At 38.3% G+C, this 12345-nt stretch overlaps 1 protein-coding gene across 3 annotated transcripts in view; it reads right to left on the minus strand.

Annotated features, from left to right (window-relative positions):
• NIPAL2 (NIPA like domain containing 2) overlaps positions 1-12345 on the minus strand; it is a 100314-nt gene that overhangs the window by 15086 nt on the left and 72883 nt on the right. For 2 of the 3 annotated variants that reach the window (XM_009213406.4, XM_009213405.4), the window contains exons 6-7: positions 10228-10396; positions 5579-5675 (exon numbers count right to left, since the gene is read on the minus strand). In XM_009213406.4, the coding sequence (XP_009211670.1) occupies positions 5579-5675; positions 10228-10396 (266 nt within the window). The remainder of the gene's footprint in view (positions 1-5578; positions 5676-10227; positions 10397-12345) is intronic. The other variant, XM_003903008.5, reaches the window with a different exon arrangement.

Here is a 12345-nt window from a genome sequence, read left to right on the forward strand (position 1 = left end):
GGACTTTAAAGGTCATCTGATTTAACCACTATCTGATTTTATATTATACTTAAATAAAGACAAAAACAAAACTAGAATTCTCTGTTATTGATAGCTAAACAAACTATTAATTTCTGTAGCCAATCATTATATTTTCAAAGCATGCACAATTGTCAACTGATTAATCACTATTTTAACCTGTAAGTTATTTCTAGGCTGGTGTTGAGTACTTCTAAGTATTTTTGGGGGGTAGTTGATGAGGATAGGTGGAAATACAGAATTGTAATGCAGTGTTCTTCTAACATTATACTTAAAAACAGAAAGTACTTAGGTAAACACAGAAAAAAAGACTAGAAGAAACTACATCAAGATATTGTCAGTGGTTATCTCTAGCACTGGGATAATGAATTAACTTTAAATTCATTTAAAAAAATCTACAAAAGTAAACACATTCATTTAAAAATTTTTGGAAAATGTGGAAAAGCCTGGAAAGGAAAATTAAAATCACTTGTAGTTTCAGCACTCACCCCAAATCATTTTTGACATTGGGACATATTGTAATTTTCCTATCTATAAGTATGAATATGTTACAACATGTGAATCATAAGGTATATACTACTTAGGAGCTTATTTTCCAAGTATATACCACTTAGGAACCTATTTACCTAAAGTAAATAGGTTTTACCTAAAGTATTTTCTATGCCATTAAGTATTCTTCTAAAGCATGGATTTGTATGAATTGTATATCCATATAAAAGCATAAAGAATGCTTTTGTATGAATATATAATTTATTTTGGCAATTCCCTATTTTTGGATATTTAGATTGTATTTTTTTTTTAAGTGTTAAAAGCGTGGCTGTGATGAATATTCTCGAACATAAGTCTTTGTATATCACTCTGCCTATTTCCTTAGGAAAACCACCTAAAGGGGAATTCCTGACTACAGCCACTGTGAGGGCTTGTGAAATATACTAGCAAACTGCCTTCCAGAGAGTACCAGCCACACTCTGTTGTACAGTGCTCAGTTACACAGATTTTCATATTTTTCTTTGTATCTTTCTCTATTTTCTTAATTATCAATAATTACCATATATACTTTCATCATTAGAACAACACCATTTTTTCTAACCTGTGCTGACCTGTTCTTGAAATTTGGCCCTCTCAATTCCCTCTTAGATTTTCATCAATATACCTCCTTCCAAAAATTTTCCTAGGTTGCCATCAACGTTTCCTTATGAGAGCCATAAACATTTTATTTATTAATTTGTCTCTGATAACCAAAGCATTCCATGGATAGAGAAGGACTTCCTGGCCTTCCTAGTTTCCTGACGGTCCCAGAGGCTTTGGAGTACTTTCTTTTTTTTTTTTTTTTTTGAGATGGAGTTTCACTCTTGTGGCCCAGGCTGGAGTGCAATGATGCAATCTCAGCTCACTGCAACCTCCGCCTCGTGGGTTCAAATGATTCTCCTGCCTCAGACTCCTGAGTAGCTGGGATTACAGGTGCCCACCACCACACCCAGCTAAGTTTTGTATTTTTAGTAGAGCTGGGGTTTCACTATGTTGGCCAGGCTGGTCTCAAACTCCTGACCTTAGGCGACCCACCTGCCATGGCCTCCCAAAGTGCTGGGATTACAGATTGAGCCACCGCACCAGGCCTGGAGTGCTTTAAGAATGATCACCACCACTGGCAAAGGGGGCCACTCACCAGAAGTCAGGTTTCTTTCTTCTGACTACCCTCACTTGCTATTTTCTTTTTTTTATTCCAGTCTTTATCAATCACACAAGCAATATTATGTATTTTGCTACCTCTCATGGATACAACATGACTTTGATAATCACTTTTTTAAAGGGTACTAATGCTCATTGTGCAATATTCAAGATGAGCACACGGTGCAGAGTGAGCATCCTGGTTCTCATTTCTTGTTGTAATGAGAACACTTCTGGTATTTCACCAACAAGTTCTTTATTAGGAGTGCATATGAAACTTGATGAACTATATTAATGAATTTCTTAAAGAATCCCTCTTTCATTCCCATAGTTAATTGAATTCACATGTTTACTGTGTGCTCACTGTGCTCAATTCTACTTAAAGAATGTATACTGTAAATAATAGACATGCTCTATGTCCTCATGTAGCTAACCTGGCCAGGAAGAGGGGCTCATAACAGCATATAAACATATAAGTAGAATATGTAAGTGTAAATTGTTGTAAGTGTTACAAAGAAGAATCAGTTTTATTAAGACCACTTGGGCCAGGTGCGGTGGCTCATGCCTGCAATCCTAGCACTTTGGCAAGGTGAGGCAGGCGAATCACTTGAGCCTAGGAGTTTGAGACCAGCCTGGGCAACATGGGGATACCCTGCCTCTCCAAAACAAAAATAATAAAAAATAAATAAATTAGTCAGGCATGATACCATGCATCTATAGTCTCAGCTACTCAGGCGGCCGAGGTAGGAGGATCGCTTGAGCCTGGGAGTTTGAAGCTGCAGTGAGCTATGATTGTGCCACTACACTCCAGCCTGGGTGACAGAGCAAGGCTCTGTCTCAAAACAAAACAAAGACCACTTTGTCACTGAGTATGATTTGCTCTGTGTTTATTTGCTAATTTTTTTTTTCAATTTTTGTATCAATATTTAGCAGTGATATCAGTTCATAGTGTTTTTTGTTTGTCCCATTTTTTTCCCAGTTTGGGAGGTGAGTCTTATCTGATTATGTTTTTTTAAAAGTAAAACTTCCTTCTTATGTCCTCAAATAGTTGCAACAACATCAGAATAATCTATTCCTTAAGGATTTGAAGATATTACCTTTGGAACTCTCTAGGCCTGGTTCTTTTTTAGGATATAGCTTTTTAACAACTCCTTTATTTCCTCCGTAGTTATTTTCATTAAAAAATAAGCAATTTATTCAACTTATATATATGCATATCTATTGTTTCTATTTTGGGGTATTTGTGGTTTTTCTTTTTTTCTGATGGAGGATCTATTTTACTGTCTTTTTTTTTTTTTTTTTTTGAGACGGAGTCTAGCTCTGTCACCCAGGCTGGAGTGCAGTGGTGCGATCTCAGCCCACTGCAAGCTCTGTCTCCCGGGTTCACGCCATTCTCCTGCCTCAGCCTCCCCATTAGCTGGGACTACAGGCACCTGCCACCACGCCTGGCTAATTTTTTGTATTTTTTAGTAGAGACGGGGTTTCACTGTGTTAGCCAGGATAGGATGGTCTCGATCTCCTGACCTCGTGATCCGCCCACCTCGGCCTCCCAGGGCTCTGGGATTATAGGCGTGAGCCACCACGCCTGGCCTATTTTATTGTCTTTTAAGAACACATTGTTGTGTTTAGTTATAAATCCATTACTTTTCTCTATTCTATTTCATTATTTTTTGTCTTTTTAATTAATTTTAATTAATTATTTCTGCTTTCCTTAGTTTTATTTCAGTATTTTTTCTAATTTCTTGAGTTGAGTGCTTAATTGACTTACATTTAAAGCAATCAATTTCTCGGAGTACAGCATTAGTCAGAAACTCTAGGTTTAATATTAAGTGTTTTAATAATAATTAAAAAATATGCTGCAATTAAATCTTGGTTTCTACTTTGCACAGCTGCAGTTTAAGGGTAGTGTTAACATTTCCAGGTGGTAGGGTTTTACTGGTTTCTATTTTTATTATTATTTTTCTGTTTTTATTTCACTGTGATCTGAGGATGTGGTCTGTACTCTTTCAACTTCCTGGAATTTATCAAGGATTTCTTCATGGCCAATTATATGATCAACTTTTGTAAATGTTACACAGGCACTTGAAAGAAAGTTTATTCTCTGTTTTCAGGCTTTAGAGTTCAATATTACAGGTACCAGTTCATGATTAATTATTCAGATCCTCTGTCTTTATATGGTTTTCTGTCTAATTATCTTCCATGAGCTGAGAGAAGTCGCCTAAACCCCTTATATTTCTGTTAATGTAGTTTTGCATTTTCTGCAGATTTTCTGTTGCATGTTGGATATGATATTTTTGTGGATTGTGCTCTTTTTGTCAGGATAAATTACCCCTTTCGTCTCATTTAGTATCTTCTGCCTTAATTTTCATTTAGTAATATCATGACCTGCTTGTTTTACTTTCAACCTCATTTATTTTGTTTTAGATGAAAATTTATGCATGTAGCCAAAACACTTTGCCATCTGCAAGGGCCAATCAGAAAGGGTGCTGGCCCTGGCACTGCTGGAAGAGGGTCCTGGAGGGCTCCTGTCTTAGTACTTATGACAGGGTTGGGGTTGAGAGGAGGAGATCTTAGGGGAAGGAAGCATGGTGGCTGCTATTTTAATAACCCTTACAGCTGTAACAGTGCAAATTGGCTGAATCCAACTTCAGAATCATTTTCAAAATCAATCTGGATGTTTCCCTGACATCCAATTTGAGAATGTTTCTTTTTTCTTTTTTTTACTAGGTAAACGTATTCCATTTACATTTATTATAACTGCTACGCATTATCTTAATTCTGTTATCTTACATTCCTATTTTAAGTTGTCTTCATTTTCATTATTTTCCTATATAAGGTACATTTTGTTTCTTAGATGTCTGCTTTTGTTTTCCCTATTTGGTAATTTGGAAAGAAACAAATATAAAGTTCTCTTTCTGTTCTCTTGATCTACAGCATACCTGAATATAGCACAGAGTACATTTGTTTCTCTAAGTAACTATCAAAAACACAAATTTACTAGCACAAAGGAGAGAACTAGTTGATGAGATGGGAACATGAAAACCCAGCAGCTCATTAACATGGAGGCTACATGCTGCCCCAGGGGTAGGAGTACGGCCTTCCAAGTCATGGCAAACAGCACGCGACACGTGGGCCATCTGACTGGCAAAGAGGAAATGAAGGAAGATTTACAAATATATTTTTATAAAGGGAATTTCCTAAATGATTAGTGAGATCTCCTAGTGTTGGTATATATGAATGAGAGTGTGTGTGTGTAGGGTGGGGGAAAGAGAGAGAGAGAAAGAGAGAAAGGGGCAGGGACAGAGAGACAGAAAGAGGCAGAAAAGAAGGGAGTGAAGATACATTAAAAAATACATAGTGGGCTTATCTAAGCACTATTTTCATCTCTAACAAGGTGCCTCTGGAAAAACAAAGTAAATGGGTTGGTAAACAATGAATGCAAGAAATGTGGTATTTAAGAAAATCATACTGCTTACATCTACATTTCCTATTAGTCATATTACAAAGCTTTTAAAGAAAATATTAATAGTATAGGTCTTGCTAACCAATTCCTGACACGAGAGTTTCAATTGGGATCATTAATTTGTTTCTCTTTTAAGATTTTCAATTACTTATTAACAAAATATCTTCAAATTATCAGGGAGCAAATAAAGTTATCAAGAAGCAAAAAATCCTTAAATATATTTTTAAAAGAATTAAATATCTAACCAATTGCAGTAATGGACAGGCAATATATAATTTTTATAATTTAGACTCAGTTTCTTCCTGTAGATCAGAGCTGAAAAATATAAACAATGAGAAAGGAGTAGAATGCTTAAGTATTTTCCTTCAAACCTCATTTATGATTCAGCACAGCTCAATTAAAGAATAAGAAAACAAAATATGCCTTTACCTAGAAGTGCCACCAGGGTTAGCAGAATCACCATGTGCTTCATTCCTTTTCTTTTGTAGAAATATAGGAGAATGCAGAAAATTAATATTTCTAAAATCTAGAAATGAAAAAGATGAAAAAGAGTAAGTTATTCTACACAAAGTCTTCAAAATGTCACACTTCTCATTTTGATTTTTGCAGCAGTTCTCATATGAGAGTTGAGGGTGACTGAGGTTCCTAGGGATGACACAGGAGAGCAGCATAAGCACCTCGGCCATCCAAACCCGGAGCTCGAACACCCCTCTCCGCCAGTGATGCCCAATCTAGATCTCCAGTCCTAACCTCCCTGGGAGTTCAGCCTCATTTCCTCAAGTATCTACGGGACATTTCCACATGCATGTTTAATAGACACGCCACAGTAATGTGGGTAACACCTCCCACTTGATTCTCTACCTTCCCAGCTTGTTCCTCCAGGGCCTTTGCCCTCCAGTTAGTAGCATTCCCACACTCCCTGTTGCACAAACCCCAAACCCTTCCCTTTCCCTCACTCCCTGCCTTCCTCTCTAGACAGCTGCATTTGCTTCTAACTCATCTCTGATTTTACTCTTGCCTCTCTATAATCCAGCCATTCCACAGCCAGAGGAATCATTTAAGAACACAATTTGGATAATGAAATATTTTATTCATGGAGAACATATATGATACACATCAAAGGGATTTAGAGTAATATGACAGGCACTCACAGATTCTCTATCCAAACTAACAAACAGAACCTACTGACACCTCTGAAGTTGCTCATGTGCCCTTCTCCAGCTGCACTCCCCTCCTCCTTCAACCTCCCCAGGAATCACTATGCTGAAAATTTGTGTTTATTATTTACTTTCTTTATAGTTTATTGCATTTCTATGTGTCCCTAAATGGTACCCAGTTTACTTTTGCATGTTTGGACTTTATACAAGTGGACTCATACTTGCTTTCACTCGTTTGTTTTTTTCCACCATGTATTATATTTGTGACATTCTTCCAGCATGATGCATGTAGTAAAAATATAAACTAGACCCATTCATTCCTTTGCCGAAACCTCCTGTGGTTTCCTACCACATTTAGAATAAAATCCAAACTTCCTTCTGGATCACAAAGTTTTAGGCAACTCCCTGGACCTCATTTTGTACCACTCACTCCTGGATGGTCCACTCTGTGCCAGCCTCATGGCAATTTTTAAAAATTCTTTTTTTTTTTTCCTAGTTCTTTCCAATCTTCAGATTGCTCCTGCCTGTGGGCCTTTGCACTAACTGCTCACTCTGCCTGGAATGCTCTTTCACTGATCTTTGCACAATGGCTTCTCCAAGTCACTCAGCTCACAGGTCAAATGCCACCTCTCTGAGAGTTCTTCTCTGACTCTTCTGATCTAACGGAGCCACTCATTATCCTGTCACACCCCCAGCTTCAGGTCGCGGTGGAGCATTTTGCCATCATCATTTCTTGTTCATATGTTTATGTGTTTCTTGTCTGTCTTCCCTACTGGAATGCCAGCCCTAGGACAGGAATCTTACCCACTCTTTTTGCCACTCAATATCTGGTGCCTGGCACACAGTTGGTCACTCAATGAGTACTGATGGAATTAATGAGTAAATCACACCTCAAATTTATTATGAATAAGTCGCCAAAAAAGACCTAATGTCTGAAAAAGTGACTGTTCAATAAATATTAATTGACTAAAAGTCTAAAATTTTCCTGTCCTTAAGAACTTTAGTGTAATTTTGAGTTCTCAGTTTTATTTTTGTTTTAACTTTTTTTTTTTTTGGAGATGGAGTCTCACTCTGTTGCCCAGGCTAGAGTGTAATGGTTCGATCTCGGATCACTTAAACCTCTGCCTCTTGGGTTCAAGTGATTCTCTTGCCTCAGCCTCCCAAGTAGCTGGGATTATGGGTGCCTGCCACCACACCTGGCTAATTTTTGTATTTTTAGTAGAGACAGGGTTTTGCCATGTTGGCCAGGTTGGTCTTGAACTCCTGACCTCAAGTGATCCACCCGCCTTGGCTTCCCAAAGTGCTGGGATTATAGGCATGAGACACCGCGCCCAGCCCAGGCTATTATTTTTGACGAGATAGTATTCTTGGGCTGAAGTTGTAAGTGTGAATGTTTACTTTTCTAGCAGCAGACAGTACCATCACTAATTTTTTTTCTCTTTTTTTTAACCACAGGAGTTAGGGACTTCACTATTTATAGGAATGCATTCTACCTACAACGCCTTCTCTAAATCAACTTAAATTTGTTTCCATTCAAAGATTTGCTTGTGGGTTTGTTTTTTTCTCTATTCCTTTGTGGGCATGGGAAACAGCAGGCCCTTATCTTCCTCATTAAAAAACCTTTTCATCTAATACGGAAGATGAAATCATCCCTTTGTCTTTTCTTCTCCTGGTAAATTAAACCAATTATTTTAACTGTTTCTTATGGGACTTATTTGCCAGACCTTTAATTTAATTGAGTAGTGCTACAAAAGCTATTAAACTTGTATCTCTTTGCCTTCCCTAAAATGGCCATCAAAACATTGGATGTCCTAATTTCTGTGCATTTCGCCAATTGTTAACAGAAATATCCCTCTGGGCCTGGTCTCCCCTCCACCACAGGCTTCCACTTCTCACATGAGACAATTATAGACAGTTCACAGCAGCGTTTGGGCCTCTGTGTTTGTTGCGGGAGAAAAGAAAGCTCTTCCTGCATTAACACGCAGAGCCTGTTAGGTAAATCAATTATCATGCTGATTATTAATTTTTGCAGGTATTTGTTATCAGGTCTAGAAACCATGTATGACTTTTTTCATGTGTGGGCAAATTCCATCTCTGTGGCTTCAGATAAATAAAACATGAGTTCCCATTATTCACAGAATAACTATAGTTGCCCTGGTTCTGCCTTGTGGCAAGAAGTCACACAGCTCCTAGGAATAAAATATTAAAGCAGTATGAATTAATGCTGATTTTTTTCTAGCAACATTTTTTTTTCTCCCTGAAAACATCAATATTAAAGAAGCTGTGATTTCTACAGGTTGCGGTGCCCCAGGAAGGGGCTGCATTATTGATTGCAATCTCACAGGTTAGAAAAAGTAACAGCACTTACTGAGTCCCCCGCACCCTGTGCACTGTTCTCAGAGCTTCCTGTTACGAATTCATTGAATCCTCACAATCACTTAGGAGGTAGGTGCTGTCATTGGTTTACAGGTGAGAAAACTGAGGCTCAGAGGGGCAAAATGATGCAGCTCTGATAGGCAGCATGATGGCCCCATAGGAGTCCCTGGTCTAATCTCCAGACGCTGTGAAGATGTTACTTTACATAGCAAAGGGGTTTTCTATTAGGTTGGTGGGTTGGTGCAATTCTTCCTTCCTTTGTTTTCTGTACCAGATCAGAGGAAAAAGTTCCTGGGCCTTGTACCTGTGAGGCTTCCATTTAATGTAAGCCTTGAAGGAAAAACAGACAATTTTCAATTTTCCCACTGAAAATAACTACCTTCAATGGGAAAAACCTCAATTACTTTTGCACCAACCTAATGCAAAGAGCACTGGCAGCTGAAGGGGTGCGTGGCAAAAGAGATAAACAAAATTTTAGCACTGGATGCCCCACTGCCAGTACCAATATCTGAGCCCGATTTGACCTCATCTTGCCTCACCAAGTTCTCAAACGCATAGCCTATGGCCTAGCATATGGCTTCTCTGTCCAAAAGAAATGAGCTCTGCAAAGTTTCTCTCTAAGGCCATATTTGGACAAAGATCTGATCCTTGGTGATCGGTTTATTAATTCTGCAGAGAGGCATTGAGTGAGGCGTATTGGCATGTGCACCCCAGAAGTGAACAAACTGGTTTTGAGTTTTGGCTTTATCACTTAGTAGTTATGTGACCTTCAACAAGTTCCTGGGCCTTCCCCAGCCTCAACTTCCCCATCCATTAAATGCAGAGGATAACAGTGTCCCATGTATAGGGCCAGTGTGCAGGTAAAGAGTAGAATGTAATCTGAGCTAGACATAGGGCTCAGCCACTCAGAGAGTGGCTGCTGCTACCAAAGAGGTGGACTCTTGTGTGGATGCACAAGTGCTATTTGCATTCAGACAATAAAGCAAATAACATCATGCCATAGATATTGATATCCTATAAAAACATACAGTTTTCTCCCTTAGGTTTCTAATACCTGATGGTGGGTTTTGTCGCAGCTTTGCCAGAAAGGCTGACTTAATAATCAGGTTTAGGGTACAGAATGACACCAAATGACAGGCTTGGCCCCAGCATCTGCTGGTTTAATTTTTTTTGTCTGAGAGAAAATGAGCAATGTGCAGATTATTTTGTGAAGGATTTTATGTTCACAAAAGAGGTTTCCATTTGAATAGTCTTTTGGAAAATCTGGGTGAGCAAAATAGCCATGACCAAGCCTGCCAAAGAACATGAAGTAATTGAGAATTAGGGCTGCATTTTCTAACGTGGTTTTTGCAGAACACGTTTGCTCATAGGTATTACTCAACAAAAGGTTCTTCCAAGAAAAGGGCCTCATGGTCGAAGTAGCCTGGGGCATGTAGGACGAACAAAATCAAACCTTTCTCATTCTTACAGGACTTCTGGCTTTTAACATGCTAACAGAGATGATGAATTTCTCAGACAGGCCATGTTATGCAGAATTTTCCTCACCTAGTTTGACCTTGAAAATCCCACTTCTCTTTGTGTTTTGGCAAGGATCGGGATTGTCCATCTGCGGCAGACAGGCTGGGAGAGGCTGTTTCAGTGAGTGAGTGGAGGGCACTTTATTCTTCTCTGGCTGGTATACACTGGGCTTCTCAAATCTTCCTTCCTTTCTTTTCTGTACCAGATCAGAGGAAAAGCTACTGAACCTTGTTCCTGTGAGGCTTCCATTTAATGTAAGCCTTGAAGGAAAAACAGACATCTGTCTGGGGCACGCAAACACGCAAAACAAGGGGTTGATGTGAGCCAGTGGGTGCTGCAATATTATAATTCCTTTTGTGAGAAATATAAAATGTATTCAGGCTTATAAATATTTTAGAAGTTATTTGATCAGTCCTGAAAGCCAATTCAGGTGCTCTTATTTATACTTGGTATAACACATAGAGTTAGATGAATGATATGTCAAAGAATAGTCTTAATTACTGTAATTATTATCTTTGCAGTCAGGGCTTGCAGAAAAGCATAGAATTTGCCATATCTGAGGATTAAATATTACTTAAGTGTTTAACAGATTCAAACCAAATTTCAGCTCACAATCTTAGTATAAAATACATCACTTCTAGAGTCTTTAGAGATGCAATTATATAATGGATTAAATTACAAATGAATATAATATAGATCTATTCCCCTTAGGGTCTAATGCCAACAGTGTTATTCAAAAGTAATTTTATTAAAGGTTTATTTTATGCTATGTTATAAATACCTGAAATTATTTACATTTTTCTCTGTGGCATTTACTTTCAAATATACTTTCTTTATCTTAATATGATTTTTCAGATATATGGGTTTCTCCCAGAACTGTAAAATTCCTGCTACGGGAATTCCTGTCTCTAAACTTGGTGTCTAATCACCACTTAATGGATGAGTGAATAAATGGATGAATAAATTTATTTTAAGAGTTGATTTTGGAAAAATGGCAAACTGCAACTCATCTCAGTACTTTTTGTGGAAATATACAGTTTAATAAAAAGTAGTTTGGATCTCTTCAAATGTTTTCTCTGGTGTTAAAACAATACAAGATACAGCATCATTAAACAATGCTGTTTATTCCAGGAAATAAGTCTTGATGCATCTTTAATATACAAAGGATTTAACTCATGCCATTAATTTTCTGGTTTCAGGCTATGTGACCCTTTTCTTAACTAGATGAAGAATTTATTTTGCCTGCAGGCGAAGAGTAATAATTTGTTGGTAGGGCTTCAAGTCTGGATTATCATGAAATTTTCTGTAAAGTATAAAAGACAGAAGTAAATCACAGAGATCTAGTGCTTATCATTGACTGACAAAAGCTGTGATAATTAAAGAACTGAGTGCGGCATAGAAGTAGGAAGATAAATGGGGCAGAGGGGTTGGCACAAAGTATGACAGACCCGAGGAAGGCGATCTGACTTGGGAAGCCCAATCTTAAAGGCTGAAGGAGGGCAGGGGTGAGGGAAGAGCTAGGAAGTGACAGCACTAGGGTAGAAATAAGGCCTATGAAAATGGATTTTGGGGCCATAACATATGAGGATCAGGGATTTAAATAGGCAGGGCACTGTGACTGATGGCCTGATTGATTCATTGATCAACCAGTACAAGTTCATGTCCTGAAGAAGTGCAGGGTCTTCTGAAATAAGACAGGCAGGTAAATAGATAAAGAGGTCCAATCTGAGCCATGCCCATGAGGGTAAGTTTTCAGGGGTCATAAGGAGATGGGGCTGTGGGTCAAAGGAGGTAGGGGAGGCAGACAGGTACAACAGCACTGCGTTATATGGCTGGAGGGGGCTCACTGGTCAGATTTGTTTATTAGGAGGAGCTTGTACCAGTGCTGATGATGAACAACAGAGGCAACACTTGTTAAGAGCTGCTGGCTGGTCAACAAGGATGGTAAACCTAGATAATATATCTAACAAGAATAGACATGTAAAGAGTCCCAAGATTCAAAGACTTTACATTTCCAAGATCCAAAGTAGGAAGTAAGGAATGAAGAGAATTGAAGGAAAGTCATATAATATAATATGTTGATTTTCCAGTATAGGAAAACTGACATGGAAAAAGAAGAGAAAGAGTCACAGGAGAGAAGATAGT

Source organism: Papio anubis, chromosome 8, assembly GCF_008728515.1.
Source record: "Papio anubis isolate 15944 chromosome 8, Panubis1.0, whole genome shotgun sequence".
In the NCBI taxonomy this organism is placed as follows: Eukaryota; Metazoa; Chordata; class Mammalia; order Primates; family Cercopithecidae; genus Papio; species Papio anubis.